The 23,410-nt window shown below is 31.3% G+C and overlaps 1 protein-coding gene and 1 pseudogene across 1 annotated transcript; one reads left to right on the top strand and one right to left on the bottom strand.

Annotated features, from left to right (window-relative positions):
* Positions 1 to 3,992: 3,992 nt before the first annotated feature.
* Positions 3,993 to 6,539, top strand: LOC142544580 (protein LATERAL BRANCHING OXIDOREDUCTASE 1-like; annotated as a pseudogene).
* A 6,384-nt stretch (positions 6,540 to 12,923) lies between these two features.
* On the bottom strand, positions 12,924 to 18,126 carry LOC142545576 (pyrophosphate-energized vacuolar membrane proton pump). The gene is made up of 8 exons (XM_075652830.1): positions 17,775 to 18,126; positions 15,746 to 16,320; positions 15,281 to 15,660; positions 14,914 to 15,000; positions 14,507 to 14,837; positions 14,022 to 14,432; positions 13,452 to 13,511; positions 12,924 to 13,363 (listed from the first exon to the last, which is right to left on the bottom strand). Exons 1-8 carry the CDS (start codon positions 18,019 to 18,021, stop codon positions 13,157 to 13,159), a joined length of 2,298 nt encoding a protein of 765 aa, XP_075508945.1. The 5' UTR covers positions 18,022 to 18,126; the 3' UTR covers positions 12,924 to 13,156.
* Positions 18,127 to 23,410: the final 5,284 nt, after the last annotated feature.

The following is a 23,410-nucleotide window of genomic DNA, read 5'->3' as shown; positions in this document are numbered from 1 at the left end:
GACCGAGTTCTATGAACGCAATGATAGTAATCCATGGCATGCCAAGAAAATAAGTAAATCTTTAGCTAAAATTTACAAGTTGATTATATTGCTTGGCATGGGTCCTTAACATGAAAAGCTGGTTTCTGTGATTTAAATTTGTGACTTAGATTTTATTTTTATTTTTGTCATTTGACTTGCATTTTCAAAAAAATTTCAATAACCTGATTACAGGGGAAGCTTGGTTGATTTTTAATATGTCAAAATAATTTGTTTGAAAATTTATACTTGGTTTACTCTTTATTAAATCTTATTTTAATATTTTAGAAGACCAAAATTTCATATCAAAAAAATAAGTATTAGAATTGTTTTCATAATATCATATCTGTTTTTCCTAATTAATTGTGGCAGTAAAAAAATCTTATGACACGAAACACATCAATATTCTTAAGCCCGATAACTTATTGTATCCGAACATATATAATAACTCATAAGTTGTTTACATGCAGAACTGCTAGTATAAATGAAAGTTTGAAATACTTTGATGTTGTATTTGAATGAATGGATTTAAAATCTATAGATTTCAATTATAGTTTTTTTGTTAACAATGAAATAATAGATAAAATCTTAAATCAATATATTATTTATTTACACATATTTACACAGAGTACAATGAAATTCAAATGCATTCATTATTGGGTGAACTTAAAGTTAATTATACCTAATATGAAACGTTATATAAACAAATATTATGAAATTGAAGTATATATATATATTTTTTATTATCTAAAACTATAAAAAAATATTTAAAATTTATCGATAGAAATACAACATAAATGAAATACAAATTCCGTTTAGTTTAGGTTTATTATTTGTTCTTTGAGTGGGTCTCATGTGAGACCGTCTCACGGATCTTAATCTGTGAGACAGGTCAACCCTATCCATATATTCACAATAAAAAATAATATTCTTAGCATAAAAAATAATACTTTTTCATGGATGACCCAAATAAGTGATCCGTCTCACGAATACGACTCGTGAGACCGTCTGACACAAGCTTGTTTCTTTGTTAGGACGTTGGTGTTATGTGACCGATGGCTATTTATTCCATTTTCTATGATTCATATAGATGTGACCGATGGCTATTTAATTATTCCATTTTCCTATGATTGATACAGATCATGTAGACGAGGCCAAGGTCACAAACCCTTGAAATAAAGTGGAGTTTTTTTCTTGACAAGGGTAGTTTTCACCCTTTTTTTCTGGCACCATTGGCTGAATAACATGAAGGGGCGATTTATAAACCTGTTGAAACCGAAAGTGCACCGGATATGTGGGGTATACGTGCTGCCAATCATTAACGAAGGAACTCCACACATAGTGTGTATAGATAATATGTACATAATTATTGTGACCCCGGATTTCAATCCTTAAAATCAAGAGTTCACTGTACTAAATTATTGCATTCATCTTTATCCCATCGTCTCCTATTGGTCAAAAAATTCTTTATACACCTCTTTGCGTGTAAAATACGCATGTATACGTGTCTCTATAAATACCATATCCATCAATTTTAAGATTTTTCGTTTGAATATTATATAATATCATAATTTATAAAAATATATCGTATTTTTACGGTATTAGTATATATGAATAATTTTCGAACATCTTAACAAAAACCGTTACTATGTTTGAATATGTTGAAGAAGTATTGATACAATGTTTTAGAAAGAATATCAAAAAATTAAAAATATTTGATGACAAAACAGCAAAGACATAGTCAAGTGTGTGTATAAAAAAAAATCTCATGAGACCGTGAAAGTACAATATTTATCTATACTATATATATAACATTTAGGTCATGATATTTTAGCTTCCTATTTTTATTTTTTTTTTTATGAAAAATGAATATAAAAATCTTATTAAAAATAATGAAATTTTAAATTTTATATATATAAAAAATAGAATGAACATGCACGTGGGGCTAGTAAATATATATGAATCAAATGAGAATAATACAATGAATCATATACAAGAACACACCCGCGATACATTGAAGTTCTCTGTAATCCATCACAGTCAACTTGGGTCAAATCATTATTTTGGCAGTGCGCATTGTCTTCCATGTTCTGCGAACTAATCACATGCCTCAATTAACTTTCCATTTAGTTGGCAATGTATCTGATAATACGATGATTAATTCACGGAAATTTAGAATTAAATTTCTTATGTATGATCTGGACTTTAATGTGGTGTCGAAGTTATCCATAATCCATGATAATAGAAGTATTTGAGTTATAAACGATTTGCTTTATATATGTGATCATCATACTAGAAAATGTATGATTAAATATTGGAAATTTGCAATTTTAGTTCTACGTATTTGAACTTTTGCAATTTTGTTTTTTATGTTGTCAATTTTTTTTGTGTATGTCTTTTGTGAGACGTCTCACGAATCTTTATCTGTGAGACGAGTCTACTCTATCGATATTTACAATAAAAAGTAATACTCTTAGCATAAAAGTAATATTTTTTCATGGATGACCCAAATAAGATATTTATCTCACAAAATACGACCTGTGAGACCATATTACATAAGTTTTTGTCAATTTATTTTTAGACAATTAACTTTAAATTTTTGGCTATTTAGTTTAGTCCTTTAATAAAAAATGTTGATATGACATTGTTCAGTGTTGCACCAATGCCACGTTAATTATCGCCACGTCAAAAAAGAGCTTTTGCGAAGCGATTTAAGATTAAAATTTCACAACATAAATGACCAAAATCATAAAAAGACAAATAAACATACCAAAAGTACAAATTCCCTTTAAATATTTTATATGTTAATTTTTGTTGAATTATATGAACCGATACCTATTTATTTATGTCTGTGTGTGATTTAAAAAAAAAACATCTCAAGGATCTCTTGGTGAAAGACTTTCATTTTTCCAAAATATGCATTTTTCTTTTTTTTTTTTTGTAATTTTTAATTTCCGTTTATTTTTTACTTTTATCAATTCGTTCGTCCCGTTAAGGTTTCAATCAAGACATCTCGCATAGTTTGGGAATTATTTGGCACATACAATGAATGTGTGATTAATCATATACTCATATGTAAAATTTATAGTTATTATTTTAAGATAACAAGCAGAATATACCTCATCATATATGACATCAATAATCCGATGTGTATAGTCAATTTGAGAATATTGATGTTTTTTAAATCCAATAATTTTGATGTTTTAAATTTTTATTTCTGGTTTTATAATTTTTTTGAAAATAATGGTTTTTATAAATTGAACATTGGTTATTCATGATTGGTTAAGTTTGGTGGGTTGGACAGGATTAATAATCATATCCAATTAAATTTTTGGATACCATGTTCTTTATTTATCATTTATCACACTTAATTAAAATTACGGTATTTGCTTTATTATAGGATCGAGCATTTGTCGTTTTACCAAAAGTTATAGCTTTTAGTATTGATGTAACTCAAATATTTTTAACCGTATATCAGCTCAAACACTACGTTTCGATTGTTCCACCAACAAGTTGAATTATCGCAATCAGACAATTATGACTCTCAACATTCTCTCTCTAAGTTATTGAACTTTTTGAAGTCAACGAGAATCAAACTCGTGATCTTATCTCTGATACCGATTGTATGATCGAGCGCTTGTCGTTTTACTAAAAACTATAATTGGTGGTCATGGTGCAACTCAAATGTTTTGAATTGTATAACAATTCAAACATCACATTTCAATTTTTCTAGTCAATGTAGAAAATTATTACATCCAACATTTATATATTTATTTATATTTATATTTATTAATTATTAAAAATATATAAAATAAAATTTAACCTCTTATCTTCAATTTAATCAATTAAATCAAACATGTATAAAATGTATTCAAAATTATTTCACATCTTATTAAATATTTTTATAAATTTAAAACAATAAATACTTAAATATCACTTATTATAATTATAATTATAATTACAATAATGATTCGGAGAGATGATGGTGATTATGGTCCCATAGATCTCACTGCTACTTTGAGTGGCGAAATCCCAGTAATTGATTTGAGACGTTAGGCTTCATCAGCAGCCGCCATGGATGCAGAACTTAAGAAGCTTCAGTCTGCCCTTACCACAGGGGGCTGCTTTCAGGTTTGAACTTTTTGTTTGTTTTTGTATACAATATAGAGTTATGATTTGTTGATTTGTTCGTTTCGTTGACTATATGACTAAAAATTTTGATATTTCTGAAAAAGAAATGTCAATATTTAAAAAGAGAGAGCCACTTGTGGTCATTAGTTTCACGTAGACAAGATAAATCAGTTTTCACAAATTAAGTTAATTTTCGATCAGTTTAGATAGCTTTTAAGATTTAATGATTTGTTTTTACTCAACAATATAATCTTCTTGATAAGGAAAATGCCAAGAAATAAAGACAATCAGCCGCGGGAGTTCATGGTTAATTTAAAAGGTTGAGAATCTCTCATCTTTTTTTTTTCAATCAGAAAGATTTTTTTAAAAGTTGGGCTTACCAAATTTGGATAGAATCACTAAGTGGGAGTTTTGTTGGATATTTTAATTTTAACGAATGAAAATTTAAAAAAAAAGAGATAACTTAACATAAACTTTGAGAAAATCAATCAAAAAAGAGCATTTTGAATCTCTTCTTCTTTTTTCTTCTAAAACAGAAGTTTGCTTCATTTTAAGGTTATGAAACTTGTGATAGGTAACGCTACTAACAGAAATTGAAAGTCGTTGTGTATTGGAAAGCGATTGTCATATCTTATGAGCACAATGTGCAGAGTAAATTCGTCTTAAAGCAAAAAGTTTTCTCTCGCCTCTTCAAATTTGTTAGCATTGTTTTTTTAGTGTGATTATCTTTAGATTGCAGATCCTGCCAAGATTTTGAAAGGAGAATCGTCAACCAACAAATTAATTGGAAAATTTTCGATGTTTTTAAGGATTGTTTGAACCATCATTTAATGAAGCCAATCATGATACAGCCTCTGCTAATGAATCCACCCGTTGGGCCATGAACCATGATGTTATGTTGTAGCAGCCAACCTTGGGTGCAGTTGTAGTGTAAACTAGAAACTCCTTCATATAATATGGAACCTAAATGTTATAAATTATAGCTGAAGAATTTTCCCCAAGTCTGGGCCAAGAAAGGAGAGGCGACTCGATATAAAATATTATAGTGAATTTTTTTCATCATTATCGTGATTTTTACTCGAATAATTTTTATGGGGTTTTTAACATAAATCTTGACGTTTATTTTTATCTTTCATTTTCATATGTCTATCTCAAAACGGAGCACTTGACACCAACAAAAATTGTACAAATGATGTTTTTCTTTAAAAGGTGCCACTTCCTCGGTCCACACTTGGTACATTTTGTAAATAGTAACATCATAGTAAAGGCTCGCTTGCAGAACCCCAACCCCTTTGACCTGTGGAATGACACATGTTTCATATATATATATATATATATAGACAATACCTGTCACATGTGTTGCTTAAAGGTGGAATCATTATCGGTTGTGATTGATTTTTTTATGATTCTTTTATGTTTTGCAAATCATAGCTAGGAAATATTTAAATTAGTAGATGTCCTTTAAGATTTTGAATATCCAGGCCATAAACCATGGCATCGAAAATTCTTTCCTGGCTGAACTGCGAGGAGTTTCAAGAAAATTTTTCCAGCTGCCCACAACGGAGAAACAATAATATGTTAGACCGGTGGATAGCATTGAAGGTTACGGTAGTGAAATGGTTCTTTTCGAGAATCAATCCCTTGATTGGAACAATCGGTTGTATCTTTTAATTAGTCCTTAAGATCAGCAAAAGCTTGAATATGGCCCGAAAATCCAGAAACTTTCAGGTGACATCAGCCATTTTCTGTGTGTAAAAAACATGGGTTATTTTTAGGACAGCGTAAGTTGATCTGATAACTTTACGGATTTTAAATCCTTCAGGAAGATATTAGATGAGTACACAGGTAGTTTGAAAAAATCCAAGGACTGATACTAAAGTCTATAGCAAGATCATTAAGCTTACCAAAGAATTGCTTTCTGAATCAATTTGGGGAGCGGCCTACAATGTATGCAAGATTCAACTACTATCCTCCATGTTCGAGGCCAGACATTGTTCTTGGCCTCAAACCACACGCAGATGGCACGGGGATAACTATTCTACTGCAAGATGAAGATGTGGAGGGCATTCAAATGCTGAGAGATGATCGGCGGTTTCGAGTTCTCATTATACCTCATGTACTTCTTATCAATGTTGGGTAACCGAGAGAAACAATGCACTTCTAATTAAAACATTATATAAATGTAGATTAACGCAATTTTCAAAACCTCTGAATATGATTTTGGATCCTTATATTTGGCAACCAATTGATTTACGATTCTCAAAGAACCCTCCTAAGTTCCTGGATTTATAAAGCCGCACAGTGGACTATCCTCCCTGTTTCTATTAACCATTTTTCGTTAAGCAATTAAAGATGTGAACAAGTTATTACTAGGACTTCCTATCGCCCGGTCCGTGGAGTCTTGATTGCACAAGCCTGTGAACCTCAGGCATGTAGACTACTGTGCTTCTTTTTGTTTTCCATAACTCTAGGATATCTCATGATCACATCTTATTGCACTTTTATCCACAGATAATGAGCAATGGCATCATCAAAAGCCCGATGCATCGAGCGGTTACAAACTCTGTCAGGGAGAGAAATACTCTAGCTATGTTCTGGGCTCCAGATCCTGAATTAGAGATTGGACCAGTGAATGAAATAGTTGCTACGAGGTCGAGATTGTACAAGACAGTAAGAAACTGCCCGGAGACCTATTTTCAATACTACCAGCAGGGGGAAAGGCCAATTGAAATTGTTGGAATTTAGTTTTATACACTGTGACGACCCACGAAGAAGTGTGGGCTTAATTTGTTTTTGAGGGAAAATTTTCCCGAGTATTGTTTACCTGCAAAGTAACAACGATAATACATATAGTAAAAAATTGTAGTTTCCAACGTTAACTACGTAATGTTTTTATTCACTCAGAGTTTACAAATATATATTAGGAGAACTTGTGATAAACACATCACAATCGTCGTGCAAACGGATTTCAGAACACAGTTCATAACAAAAATATATGAAAGAAATACACGAGGATAGAGCAAATAAACAAGCACGAAAACGACTGAAATAAAATGTCACAAAGCATGACATGCTCAAATCTTGTTCCCAAGCAATCCAACAAAGGAAACCACCAAAGCCACGAGTCCAATCACCGCCGTTGGAGAATAATTCATCGCACCAGAGGGTGGTGGGGCTTGTGGCTTAGGGGAAGGCGCCGGAGCCATGTGGTCGTGGCCTTTATGTGCCGCCACGAGTTGAACTAGAACTATAATGCAAGCAAACAAAGCAAAGAGCCATAATTGTAATTGTGTCACTTGAGGAAAAAAAAAAAGAAGAGCAACACACAAATTAAGGGATGCTTGAGAAATTTGTTTAGGAGTAAGAAATCTGTGTTAAAGCCTTGTAGTCATGGCTATTTATATGCAACTTTAGCTGCACACTTGCCTCATTTGACTTGGTTGGAGTTGTACCATCCAGCATCAAGTTTGTACTACAATTACTCTGATTTTTAATTAAAATGTATGAATTATTGCCAAATTTCAAGACTTGGCAAAAATAACTTAATACCTTGCAAGCTAAGCTAACATCAATAATTGACCCTCCCTTAAAACGCGCTATCCACATAAAAATATCGAAGAAATTTTTTGGTCAAAACAATTACTATATATGAGGACTTTAAATTAAATTTAGAAGGATAAAATTTTCACATAAATTTATGGCAAAATAACTATTTACCATTAAAATTTATACCGTCGCAATTTAATATTTTCACTAAAATTTTGGTGTTAATTCACATTTGGACTTGGAAAGGTTTGTGACGTGACGAATCGGGGCTTAAATTTATTATTTGAAAACAATTTTTCAGTTTTTTGTCATCGCAGCTTCGGCTTAAAATTTATTTCTGGCTGAAAATTTTAGACCTAAATGATAATTTTTATAGATGGCCTGTTTATTTTGCGGAATTGTCCTGAATTTTCCCATTTGTTTCGCTTTATTTAAAGTTTGAAAAATCTTTATGGGAAGCAATTGTAACGACCAATATTCCTCAAATAGTAATTATATACCGACAATTAAAATTTTAGAAATTAAATGTTAAATTTTCACAGTTGTTTCATTTTCCTTAATTTATAATACATTTTCATAGGGAAGAGATTCTATTATATTTTAAAAGAATACAGGCTGGTGGGATGCAAAGATTTCCTGTCATATTTTTTTATTTTGAACACAATTTCCTCATAAAATTAAGTGGATAAGCCGTATTACAGATTATATTTTTTAGAATTATTATGATATTGAGAATCATTGTTTATATATATATATATATATATATATATATATATATATATATATATAAAAAAAAAGAAAAGTCAAACACGGAAGGATGGTCGTGCTTGCCAATATATCGTCGTGCGGACGAAAAATAAATAAATTTATAGACGAAAAAAGTATTTTAGCTGTAAATGAAAAATTATGTAAACGACAACATGCGTCTTGAATAATTAAACTAGCATAGGAATGTAAAAAATATATTGAAATAGAAATAAGAATAATTTAAGTGAACACAAGTTGTTGTATTTTAAACAAGGGAGATTCGTTCACTATTTAATCAAACTTTAAAATAATTTTTTTTAAAAAATAAGGTGAAAGCAATATAAATATCAAGTAATGACATAATTACGTCAAACTTTAATAAATAAGGAATATTAAGTGTCGGGAACTAATCATATGGTAACATCAAAAACCTTTGTTTGCTCATGTCTAACTCGATTTCATAAACAAATTATGAAAAGTGCAGAGAATGTTTTTTTTTTTTATCGCTAAACTTGTAGTATTATTGAGATTAAGAAATATCATTGGTTACAAGTTTTACAGAAGGCTTCCAAACACATGAAGTTGGGTGAGAAATAGCAAAAGACGCTAGTGAATCTGCAACGGTGTTCGTCGTGTGTCGAATGTGGTTTAAGGTAGTTCTGTTATATTGACTCGAGGATAGTCGGATGTATAGACCATATGTACCAACATAGCCAAGGTCCAAAAGTGCAGAGAATGTTGATATAATAATAAACTCGTAGATTGAAAGATTAGTTAACAAGCAATTCGTATACTTGGTGAAAGAATACTAAAAATATGTCCAAACTCTTCACAAGATTTGTCCATTTGATGAAGGAGAATTTTGAGAATTCATGTAAACATTGTTATGTGTAAGAATGTTGGTTTTAAAATGGCTTTAGCCCTACCAATATTTATTTGGAAAATGTTGATTGTGTAACTAAATATTAATTATATAAGGAATTAAGTAATTGAAAGTTTATCTTTGAACCTATATATAATTTTAAATAATTAAGATTTGGCCACAAAACCATTGATTATGCAAAATTAAACATTAAGGTATAGTTTGGTACACATGATAGGATAAACATGTGATATATAATATAAAGACAAGTTAAAGATAAATAAGATGTAGGATATTATAATAAATGTTTGGTATAATTTTAATAATAGTGATTAAATTTATATATTAGATTGTAATGACAAAATTAATATTATCATAATAAATTTTATAATTTCAAAGTTGTTGCATAAGTTCATATTTTTTATCTGTTCATGCGCCGATAGTGCTTGCATAATTTATTTATTTTTACCTAATTTTATATATTATATAATATGATAATTGAGCCCTTGATTTTGTGAGTCAAGTCAAATATCAATTTTTAAGGTTAATCGAGTGATATTAATAATTTTATTATTATTTATAAAATTATTTATATAATTATCTCGAATTCATTTATATAATTATCATATTATATAATATATAAAAATAAATAAAAATATTTATTTGATTTTAATTTCTACCTACTAGCATAGATTTATAAAAATCATTTATAAATTGAGGGCAATTAAGTCATCTGTATTGTATTTTATCATTAAATTAAAATTATCACACTTAATAGAAGTGACATTTTATCCAAGGGCCCATGATAATATCATAGGCTTTTTAAAAAGGTACCAACATGTACCAAACTATGCCCAAGTGGACTGGAGATAAGACGAAGGAGATTTGTTAAGGTAAATACAATTAATTCATTTACTAACAAGTAAATTTTGAAACATTATTAGAATATGGTACCAAATATATAAAAAGAAATACATGAAGATAGAGCAGACTATATATATATAGTAAAAGTACGTGTGTCTATATATATATATATATAGTAAAAGTACGTAAAAGACTGAAACAAAATAACACTCGATCCATATAACATTCTCAGATCTTGTTCCCAAGTATTCCAACAAAGGAAACCACCAAAGCCACGAGCCCAATCGCCGGCGTTGGAGAATAACTTATCCCACCGGAGGGTGGTGGCGCATCGAAGGTGCCGGAGCCATGTGGTTGTGGCCTTTATGCCCCGTCATAGGTGAAGGTGTTGGAGCCGTATGGTTGTGGTGGTGGCCTCCATGCCTCACCATAGGTGAAGGTGCCGGAGCCACGTGGTTGTGGCCTTTATGCCCCGTCGTAGGTGAAGGTGTTGGAGCCGTATGGTTGTGGTGGTGGCCTCTATGCCTCGCCATAGGGGAAGGTGCCGGAGCCATGTGGTCATGGCCATCATGTGCCGCCACGAATTGCACTAGAACTGTTATTATGCAAGTTAAAAAAAACAATTGATTTGAAAGTCATAATTGTTGTCACTGCTAAATTTTGTTAGGCTTAAAAAAATATGTATTAAATCCTTGTATTCGTGGCTATTTATATGAAATTTTAGCTGCATGCTTGCTTTTTTTGACTTGGTTTTAGTTGTACTATCCAACGTCAAATTTGTACCGCCGTTTGACGTTCACTTTATTTATTTTTTTGAATGACCATTTGATGTTAATTAAAAGTATATTGAGTGTGAGTAGAATACTGAATTATAAAACATAAAGTCATATACTTTAATTCATATTTTTATTTTTTACTATTTAAACTAAATCGAAGAAAAATTATTACTAAAAACACATATGTTAGAAAGGAAAAAATAAAATTGCGAAATTACGGTTATATATAATATTTTTGAGTTGGAGGAGAAAAATATGACAATTGAACAAGTAATATATAATATTTTAAGAATAATTGTGAGTGGGAGTAAAAAAAAATCCCAAATTCGATCGCCTAGAGGTTGACAAATCTAAAAAAGTCAACGGTTCCTCGTCGTTATGCGTGATACATGTTGTTTCAAGCTCCATTGGTTTCGTTTTATTTAAAGTTTGATAAATTTTTATGTGAAGCAATATTGTACGAGTAGGTCTCCAGTGAGACGGTCTTACGAATTTTTATCTGTGAGACGGGTCAACTCTACTTATATTCACGATAAAAAGTAATATTCTTAGCATAAAAAATGATATTTTTTCATGGATGATCCAAATAAGATATATGTCTCACCGTGAGACTGTCTCACAAAAGTTTTTGTCATATTGTGTTGACCTATATTCCTTAGGTACATACGTTGCTTAAATAATAATTACAAAATGATGATTAATTTTTTAAAATTTGACCTTTTTGCCAATTAATTTCATTTTCATTTTACTTAATTTATTATTACATTTTCGTAATGGATATCTATCATATTTCCTTTGAATTTTTGTACTTCGAACAAAATTCCTTATAAATTAAGCGTACAAGGCCGCACGTATTATATTTGAAATTTGTTTGTTTGTTTATATACACAAACATTAAATACGTAATCCATATGTGGGAACTATTATTTTTAATGAGTATGTCTCTTGTGAATCGGTGTCACAAATCTTTATCTGTGAGATGTGTCAACGCTACCGATATTCACAATAAAAAGTAACACTCTTAGCATAAAAGTAATATTTTTCAATTATGACCAAATAAGATATATGTCTCACAAAATACGATCTGTGAGACCATCTCACACAAGTTTTTGTCATTTTCAATATCATAATAAAGTTGTGTTTACTTAGCATGGATAAGAGTTGGATTTGATTTGTAATCAAACTTTTCCACTCAAAACAAATAAACAGGTCTGTTTTAATTGTTATTAATGAATGATTATCTATCCCTTGTAATTATTTGTGTGATTTTTTTTTATCTCACCATCTAATTTAATTCAAGCTATCAAAATTACTAATATCACCTATCGTTATATTATTTCATATCAAGTCTTAGATAAACTTCACAGATTAGTATAAATTATTTACTAAATAATGTATGAAAGCATATACATGCATAATTTACATATAATTACAAGGGATATATTAAGGAACATCAAAACAAATATAATTAAGGAACATTAAAACAAATATAATTAAATATATAAATTTGAAAATAATAATTTCTCAACTAGTTCCTAAATTTAATTTATTATGCAAAATATAATGATGAAAGGGTAAAATGGACAATCAACGTTTAATCATAACATATCCTAATTATAATTTTATCTATTATTTCGCATCAAATATAATTACTTTAATAATCACAATATAATTTATTTATATAACCCTCTCATTTAAAGTAAATGCAACATTATTAATTGATTATAAGAAAGTCAAACCGCGGAATTAACTATATATATATAAAAAAAAAGTGGAATTTGAAGAAGAAATAATTTAAGTGAAAGCAAATGGTTATTTTTTAAACAAGGATGATTCATTCACTCTTTAATCAAACTTTATATTAATTCAAAAAAGATCATAATTTATGCAAATATTTGAGCTTGGTCAACAACTTATGAAAAGTTAGAAGAACGTGAACATGATCGATTCGTAGATGAAAGATCAGTTGCAAAAGCCAATGGAAAAAGTTGACAAGCAATTCATATACTTGGTGAAAGAACACTAAATCTATGTCCCAACTTTTCACAAGATTTGGCCATTTGATGATAGATAATTTCTCCTCAAATCTAAGTTAAATTAGAAATAAGCAAAGCAGATTATACTTTAACGGAAAAAGCAAAGCAGATTATACTTTAATGGAAATTTCAAAAACTTGGAGCAGGAAATCTAGAGCATCTCGTATCTCTTTACTTCAGAAAATCTTGAAGAGCAAACCACCATGTGTGGCAAAGAACGGGGCGAATACCAGCGATTCTACAGCCATAAGCTTGATAAGAATGTTCAACGAGGGCCCAGACGTGTCCTTAAGAGGATCGCCGACTGTATCCCCGATTACAGCAGCCTTGTGCGGATCAGATCCTTTAGGACCGAGAGTTTGAGCATGCTCTGAGGCACCGGCCTATAAGTTGTGGGATCATTAAAAAAATTAAGTGAATTAAGCTTTAGATTCAGCTGTCACGTGATTAAGATTTGGAACAAATCTTTACCTCGATGTATTTCTTGGCGTTATCCCAAGCACCGCCGGTGTTGGAGGCAGAGATGGCGATCTGCATGAGATGATATGTAAGTGATAACAATATGGTCAAAACAAACAAATTGGTCAAAAGATTTTCCTGTTCAAAAATGAAACTTTGAAAAGAAAAAAATACTACTCAGAATTATGAATCACATTCTGAAGCTATTTCAGTTTGAGGACGTGTCTCCTTGCTTGCCCCGCAGAAAAGAATGATAGTAAAACCTACTAAAAGGATGGACTAGCGGGCGGGGTATATACGTCAGATATCTAGGGTGGGTGCTGTACTGCTATGTATATACAATTTCTCTAGTAATTGAAACAAGATTTTCATTACAAATCAAGTAATTTTCTCGTATGGCAGTAGATTTCCCTGCTATCTGGGAATGCTTTCTACATAAAATAGCGTCCTCGTACTTTATTTTCCTTTCATTTGTTTGCCTTTTCTTCCAACCAGATACGAAATTAATCTCTACTAAGAAATTTAATAAAATAAAAATCCTAGGATATCTCGATAAGATGAAGTACGTTTCAATCAATTTACCTGAACACCAGAGACGAGAGATCCAGCAAGAACACCTGAAAGAGTTTCCACACCAAAGAAAATACCGACAATAAGGGGTGTGAGCATGACAAGAGCGCCAGGAGGGACCATTTCTCTGATTGACGCATCAGTGGATATCTTAACACAAGTTGCATAGTCCGGCTTTGCGGTGCCTTCCATAAGACCAGGGATAGTATTAAATTGCCGACGCACTTCTTCAACCATCTTCAGAGCAGCACTGCCGACGCTCTTCATGGTCATTGCCGAGAACCAGTAAGGAAGCATAGCACCAACTATTAAACCGATGAAAACTTTTGGGGTCAAAACATCTACGGTTGAGATGGCAGCACGGCTCACAAATGCTCCAAAGAGTGCAAGAGACACTAGAGCAGCGGAACCGATCGCAAATCCCTGAAATTAGGAGCAAGGATCAATATAGAAAATACTAAATAGTTATCAAGGTTGTCAATATAAGAAACAAGTACCTTCCCGATAGCTGCAGTGGTGTTTCCTGCCGCATCAAGGGCATCAGTTCTTTCTCGAATTCTGTGACTCATGCCTGCCATCTCAGCAATACCACCAGCATTATCGCTGATGGGGCCATACGCATCAATAGCAAGACCAGTGGCTATGGTGCTAAGCATTCCAAGGGCAGCCACAGCAATCCCGTACATTGCAGCAAAGGTAAAACTGACAAAAATGCTAACTGCTATGGCAAAAATTGGAATAATAACTGATTTGTATCCCAATGCAAGGCCAAAAATAATATTGGTGGCTGCTCCAGTACGGCAAGAGTCGGCAACATCTTGCACAGGACTGAAAACAAGGGAGAGATGACTTAATCCATTTACTTTATATTTACTTTGCACAAGATAACTGTACAAATATATACCTATAAGCATTGCTTGTATAGTACTCTGTGATAAATCCAATGATCAGACCAGCCCACAAACCAACAGCAACACATAAGAACAATTGCCTGCAACATTTGGATAACGATGTCAAAGACTTAAAAGAATTAAGAAATGGTACACACAGTAAATCTATGCACATTATTTATGCAAAAATCTTAAAGAGGGGGAGAGCCATTCAAACATATTACAATGTTCTCTTCGTGGAAAACAATAAGCTTCCAAATTTGAACTGGTACTTATGAGATTGGATATATGCATTATATGAAAGGATCGGAAATTAGATGTAAATTACGGTATACAATGAAAGCAAAGCCATCAAGAAATTCGGGGCCGCATTGAACTCACCAGCTTTTGACATCTTTCTGGGTTCCAAAATTAAATATCGTGAAGGAGGACGGAAGGGCAATGAAACTGACAAGAGCAATACCAACTGTCATCAATACAGTGGAGATGATAAGTTGCTTCTTCAATGCTGGCTCGATTTCGTTGACAGCCTTGACTTCAAAGAAATCAGTTGCAAACAAGGTGGTCAACAAACAAACAAGAATTCCAACGGCGCTGACCAATAGAGGATATAACATAGCAGTCAAGTCATGATTGATCCCAAAAGATGAGATTGAAGCCACAACAAGGGCCGCACAGGAGGATTCTGCATATGAACCAAATAGATCAGATCCCATACCAGCAATATCCCCTACATTGTCTCCGACATTATCTGCAATGACCTGCAACATTCATCAAATAAAAGTTTACAATTCAAGAACAAAAAATTCCCAGAAACTATTATCGCTATTTTTACTGCAGCCATACAGCAGGATTCCTAGGGTCGTCCTCTGGAATGTTCCTTTCAACTTTGCCCACGAGATCGGCCCCTACATCGGCAGCTTTCGTATAGATACCTCCACCAACTCTGCCAAAGAGAGCCATTGAAGATCCCCCAAGTCCATAACCAGTTATAGCCTCAAACAGGCCTTCCCAGTCATCACCATAGTATAACTTGAAAAGGTTGATGATAATGTACAAAACTAAAAGGCCATTTGCCGCAAGGAGGAAACCCATGACTGCACCAGACCTAAATGCAACTATGAAAGCCTTTCCAACACCCTTCCTAGCCTCCAATGTAGTTCGGGCATTGGCATAAGTGGCAATTTTCATTCCAAGAAATCCAGAAACCAAAGATGTGATGCCACCAAGAAGAAATGATACGGTACTAAAGACAGCTGTTGCTAGAGCTGGCTTGCACAATTTGGTGCTGTCAAACGTACATGATTGGCTCTTTGTACTGAATCCTTCCACAGAACCAAGGAAAAGGAAGACCAATATGGCAAAAGCAACCATGAAAATGCCAACATACTTGTACTCGGTAAATAGAAATGATGTTGCACCTGTGATATCACAATTAGCTTATAAGACTGGGAAACAAATTAATAAGCAAATATTAGACTTTCTTCTCTTCTTCTAAATATATAATTCTGCTGCTCGGGAGAAGACAATAGAAATTCAAGATTGAAAACATTATTAGTTTCCGGAACTCGACACTTGCGCTCGCATTTTAATTATGAAGACATCATTTAGCCTTACAAATCGTTTTGAGATCATTTCTACCACGTAGGATAACAGCAATATTTAATGCATGCCATGCCTAGGTACTTTTCACTGCCTAATTCATGCTATAATTACCTTTTCATGCCGGAAATAAGTAATCTGCAGAATGTTACTAGTCAACATGGTATATACCGTTCGGACAGAAATAGCGGAAAGTACAAACATTCCAGAAAAAAGCTATGAAAAAAGAAAACTAGAAAAGAAAAGGAAAATACAGAAATCCAATCGTGAGTAGGGCTAGAAGGGCAACTTTACGCCAACATAGAACTAAACGTGTAGTGACGTAGAGAAATTATACGTGTGTATTAATAAGAAAGCCACTAGAAACAAATAAAAAGAAATCTAATCTGAACACGGCTCACTAGCTTTGACATGGTAAAATTGACACCCGACACTTGTTATCAATTATTAAATTGATGTATGAAAAGGACAACAACTATTAATAATGTGAACCAACATCTAAGTCTCGACACGTGTGAATGAAGAAAGCATCACAATAAACAGTAGCCACAACTATGTTTAACAACGAAGTATGATCATGGATCCTTTTAGAAGATCCACGTCATAGGCTTGACAAGGAGGAAAGGAAGAGCATCAGCTAGCAAGACGCGTGCTAAAAAATGGATCTTCCATTTTCACATGGACGGAGATATTAAAGGAAATTTAAAAAATCACAAAATACATATACAAAATAGCACGCTATTAACTTTTCCACCGTGAAAAAGGAACAATAGGAAAATCAAAAGAAAAAGGAGCCAAAACAATGAAGGGAAATAAACTCATGTAAGACTAGAGATTTCAACCAGGAATTCGAGGGTTCTAAAGGCATACGCAAACGCCGTTTAACATAAAAAGATCTGAGTTATATTCCAGATTTCCCAGCTAGAATAATAAAAAATGCAAACTTTTCGTACAATAGCGTACAATTAGAACATAATATTGAATAGCACGAGGAATATAATAAGTATACAAAGAAATAGTTTGAGACTGTAAAGAGCCACATACATATTACTACATACTTTAACCGATCGAAAAAAATAAGGTGAGAAGCAGCCATAACCAAAAGGCCAAAAGCAAAATCTGCCAAACCATCCTCGAAACCAAGCAAAACCCATATCCTCAGCCATAATATTATTCAGACCGAATGCTCAACTCTCCTTCGTAAAAAAAATCCCCTGGCTCAGGAATATCAACAAACATAACCGATGCACATAATATATAAAAACAACTATACCTTCAGAGATGGCTGATTGGATTTCGGCGCATTTCCGAACAATAGCATGCTCATTGGCGCCTTCTTCCTCCTCTATGAGAGATTCGCTGAACCCATTCTTGCCGTCGCCGGAGCTAGATTTATCAGCTGAAAGCTTCACCTTCGAAACCAGCAGCCATTGGAAGAGGGCGAAGACGATGCCCACGACCGCGCAGAGGGGGATGATGATTTCAGTGGCGAGATCCGGAAGCAGCGTCGACTCACCCATCTCTTCTTCGCGTGCAGAGGGATTCGCGTGGGAACAGATATTGGGGCAGAGAAAGAGGGAAAAAAATATGTGTGTGGATGTGGAGAGCGAGCCTGAATTTATGCGGTGAGAGGGGAGTGGAGAAATCCTGGATTTTTGTTCCAATAAAATGTTTTATTAAAAAATTCAATTTGTTTTATTCATTCCTTAATTAATTTATTTAATCGTAACCAAAAAAAAAACTTTTTTTTTGTAATTATTACATCATCCGAGTGATTACATTAATTTGCCCGTCATATCCAACTTTTTAATCATGGGATAAAGTTGATAAGAATATAAGTAAATTTCACATTATGATTAAACGATTTTAATTTTACACTTAATTAATACTAATACTCTAAAAAATATTAGCTAACATGATCATCACCCTCTTGGAATTTGAATAAATAAAAGTAAAAAAATATCACAACAATTTGTTGTTAATTATTTTTTCCAAATAAATCATATTTATGCATAGTAATTTACTTCAATGATTTTGGAAAATTCTCGCACAAGTTAGGTGCGCCAAATTATCGATAATAATATTATTTAGAGTAGGTCTCTTGTGAGACGATTTTACGAATCTTTATCTGTGAGACGATATCAATTCTACTGATATTCACAATAAAAAGTAATACTCTTAGCATAAAAAATAATATTTTTCATCATCGACCCAAATAAAATATCAGTCTCACAAAATACGACTCGTGAGATCGTCTCACGCAAGTTTTTGACTATTATTTATCATATATAAAGTAAAGTATATCAAAAATAGAAAGTCTTGGTATTTGTATTAAAAAAAATTTAAAATGCTAATATTAATCAAATGGTGTTTTGTTGGATGTGGATCCACGTAGGAGACTGACTGACTGATACCATTTCCAATTGTTATCCGCTTCGTATGTTTTGTACTCAAAAAAATAATAATTTAATAAGCTATATTGTTAGTTAATTAACAAATAAAAATATATTAGAGAAAAAAAATTTAATAAATTGGATAACAGAAAATATAGATACTAAAACCATAAACGAAATCTCCGCCTAATTTGTCTCGATAAACAAACGCTTACCCTAATAAAGTGCAAAAATGATACATACTAACTGCTCGCATGTGATAATTCTTTTTTAAATCTAATTTATTATTTTTTAAATATTTGAGTTTTTTTTTATTGTGATTAACAGGTTATTTATTTGTTTTGTAATTTATTAAAATATATTAAATTCTTTTGGTGATTTTTATTTAATGAAATAAAACATAGTTTTGTTCATCCATTAAAATGATTGAAGGGTTGATATATTATTATACAGTATAGCATTACGCTATTTTATTTTTTTATATAAATGCCAAAAATAATACACTTGATAATTAAAATAGTAAAACATTTTTTTGTTTTGTTTTTTTGTTTTGAAATACACAAATTTCGAATACGTTAAATAATTTGAATGTCGAAGATTATATTATATTTTGTTAGTATTAATAATATGATACAGACAACTCGTGAAAAATAAAAAATATGATACAGACAAACAGCTGATAATAAAGCACCAAATGTCTAAATCTACTTTCAAAGATCAATGAAATAATTAAAGATACAAATGTACGTTATTTTGCCACATTACACGTTCAATAAGTTGAAGTCAGCAAAGGCTAAAATATGGTAAATTTGAGATTATAATAATGTAAAAGCTGCCAACATTTCATTAAACGTCAACAAATTAATAAAATATTTCAAATAAGTAACGTCTCAGATTCGACGACTGTCTTCATTGTATCAAGACGAGTCTTTCCGACATGATTATGCTTGTCTTCATATATTGAGGAAAATCGTCGAATTTGAGGTGTTCCATGTGCGATGCAATTATATTTTTTGGCATCCTCCAAATATAATTACTTTTACATAAAATTGTTGGTACAGTTTTATAAAAAAATAGGAACAATGTGTTTTTAAAACTTCCAGAGATAATTAGTGAATGTTATATGCGTTTCTCGTGCATAATTGTTTAAGAATCCTTTTCACAATGCTTCCTGCTGAATTTGACGTTTCGAGCCAAGACCCGAAATGTCAAATATAATTATTTTTATCAATCAATTTTTGTCGCCAATTGGATAGTTAATATTAGTCAATTATTGTATTCCAACCATATTTCTCTCGACGATTGCACTCTTTGTCATCTATGTTAATCGAACGTATAATATAATTATAATATAAATTATAATATAAATTGTAAGATTGAATGTTTATCGTTTTACCAAAAACTATATACAACTGCTGATAAGAGTGCAACTCCAATTTGTTAAAATATGTTTCAGCTCAAACGGCACGGTTCAACGTTTTCCAAACACGTATATATATTAAATATGGATGGGCAAGCATGTTATTCATTAAAAAAACACAGGAGGTAATGGTATCCAAAGATCTCAACGAATGTGAAGGAATAAAACTCAAAGGAGACGATATATTCATCAGAATCTTGGCTAGTGGCCACAACATATTAGCCACACTAAAGCCGTCAATATTAAATTATTAAATAAATTGATTTAATTGATGTAGGCGGTTTGAAGATAACATGCAGGAAATTACCAAAAAATGGAGAGGTTCGTGGCTTTTGGTGGGTCTATTCCAAGGATAAACCACACTCATTTTCACGAATTTCAAGTCCTTTCTATCTCTCTCTCTCTGTTTTTTTGTAATTTATTTATGTATGAGAGTGTCTGTATATGCAAACAAATTTGTTTGGATAATGTATAAGGGACAAGCTTAAATGCAAATTTTTTTTTATATTTTCCCGACTTGTATATGGTGTGCATGAAATAAAAAGAAAGGGCAAAAACTGATGTGAAACGGTCTTACAGGTCGTATTTTGTTAGACATATATCTTATTTGGGTCATCCATGAAAAAATATTATTTTTTATGCTAAGAATATTACTTTTTATTATGAATGTTGGTAGAGTTGACGCGTTTCACAGATAAGATTCATGAGAACTTCTCTGAAAATGAAGTAATATTATTTACAGATAAGATTGCACATCGACGTGCAATCGTGGCTGGCTACTTGTCACCCTCCGTTTCGTTTGTATCTTATATACAATTAATTTTTTTTTAAAAAAAGGAAAACTATTATTTTATAACCATATGACACAAATTTAGGCATTTGTTACATTTGGTAATTTTCTATTATATTTATACAAAAAGTTGCATTACATATTATTTGTAGATCAAATATTCATTAACTAGTGATAACAATTTAATTGAAATATTTTTAAAACAACAACCTTAACAACTCGTTTTAGAACTTTGTGATTAAAAAGATAATGATTACGTCTCAATAGTTTAAATTCTAGATTAATTATAATGACTCAATTTTGAAATAATAACTCAAAATTAAGAAAATTCTCTAAATAGTGACATTATATCGTGTAAGCATAATAAATTTGGTCCCTCTCGCTAGCATCAAATTTTTTTTTCCTTGGTTAAAGCCAATTTATTTTCATGGTGTGTTCGGACTACGGATGGAGTTTTGTTCTATTTCCAGTTTGATTCTTTTTTTTTGGGAAAAAAAAAATTTGATTTAACAGTTAAAAGAACTTAAAAGGATAATTTTATATTATATTTTTCCAAAAATACAAAGGTATATACAAGTTTAACAAATTTGCATAGCCAAAGATCACGAATCCTCGCGATCAGATGTCTTAAATATAATTATAACTTAAACAAATAGAAAATAGATAAAACTTTATATATATATATATATATATATATATATATATATATATATTTCTCTATACGAATATCCCTTGGCAAATAGACTGCTTATAGATTGGTGACAAGGGAAGAAAATAATTGAAGCATAGGACTTTTATTACTTTAAAAAAGGGATCAGAATATTATAAAGAAAATGTTCTCCACTTTATCATAAAGTTTTGCATACATATAAATGCTCTATATAATCATTAACGTTTCGGTTGAAAAAATTAAGATTAGTGGATTATTAATTGAATTTTATTGATGTAATCAATTTGAAAATGTTGGGGAAGACAGTAAAGTTGAAAATAAAATAAGTAAAGGTTCTATTCCAATTTTGTGTGTGTAAAGTAATCAAGTAATGGAGAATATATATATATACACGGTGATCAAAAGTTGGTAAAATTCTTCCTCGTCCTTTTCGATTTATCCCAACAATAATGTACACATAAGTGTGGAAAAGGGTAGAATAATCAATCAATCCAACTTTGGATTCCTCATAATTTTTTATTTAAAAAAATTTATTTTGTGTGTACATGTAATTCATGATTTTGTTTAGAATATTTACTCCACCAAGATTTTAAAAATGTTTACGTGTAAGCTTATATTATATAGTAAATGGTTGCATCCACCTTTTCAAACTTGTTTCATTGAAGAATATAGGATTAGTGATTGTTGCAAATTTTAATTTGTGCTATTAAAATTAGTTACATAGAAATATAATTGAAATTATCATCTTTGCAAATCTATTTGTGCATATTATTAATTCATCGGTTTAATTTATATACATATATTTATTTTCAAATATTTTGTATCTGAATATATAGAAAAATGATTTCTGTAGCCCTGATCCAGCCTTATTAACATGGATATGGGCCCAACCAGACCCATCCAGTATATTGGGCTTTGCGCTTATCCAACACCAAGAGATGGGCTAAACTATTTATATCTATTTCTTCCAAACGCTTTCGATCAGTACTTATAAAATATTTTTTACAAATGTTTTGTAAAAAACTTTTAATTTTATTTTTTAAAAAAATATATATACGTTTGAACATCTATTCTATTAAAACATCTTTACAGTTAAAAAGATGTTTGAATAATTTTCTTCATTATTCTAAAAACATCAAAATATATCTCTCACTTATTCTTTAAAAATTATATTTGGTGAACATTTTTTCAAAAATATTCTCATTTTTTTTTACAAAAAACATACTTTTAATTTTTTTTTTCAATTTAAAACAGTAAAAATATTTTTCCAAACTAAGCCTACTTCTCAAAAAGTAATTATTTTTTAACAAATATAACCGCAACAACAAAGAGAAAAAAATTGTTGGAAAAACACGGAGCACGTGAGAAGTAAAAACCTTGATTCGGTCCAGTCAATGAACAATTTGGTTGGTTCATGTGTTATTTAAAAATAAAAGTAAAAATAAAAATGAGACGGTAGAAAACCGATCCAACCGAAACCGATAAAAAAAAAATTAATCAGAGTTATTTTGATAATTATTCTTAATTTAATCTCAATAATCATTTTTATTTAAAAATTTTAAATAATATAAAAAATAAAATAAAAGAGGACGGTTGATATGACCCCCAGGTGGTGTTAATTTTGGTCACTGTTCGT

This window comes from Primulina tabacum, chromosome 5 (assembly GCF_025594145.1).
Source record: "Primulina tabacum isolate GXHZ01 chromosome 5, ASM2559414v2, whole genome shotgun sequence".
In the NCBI taxonomy this organism is placed as follows: Eukaryota; Viridiplantae; Streptophyta; class Magnoliopsida; order Lamiales; family Gesneriaceae; genus Primulina; species Primulina tabacum.
This window is presented reverse-complemented; position numbering and strand designations above follow the sequence as displayed.

What these genes read in the sequence shown, in the direction of transcription:
- LOC142545576 (XM_075652830.1), bottom strand. Translation starts at nt 18,021, where the DNA reads ATGGGTGAGTCGACGCTGCTTCCGGATCTCGCCACTGAAATCATCATC. An exon ending in ACGACCCTAGGAATCCTGCT is followed by an intron (nt 15,661 to 15,745) that starts GTATGGCTGCAG and finishes TGAATGTTGCAG; the next exon opens with GTCATTGCAGATAATGTCGG. An exon ending in CTCTCGTCTCTGGTGTTCAG is followed by an intron (nt 13,512 to 14,021) that starts GTAAATTGATTG and finishes CATCTCATGCAG; the next exon opens with ATCGCCATCTCTGCCTCCAA.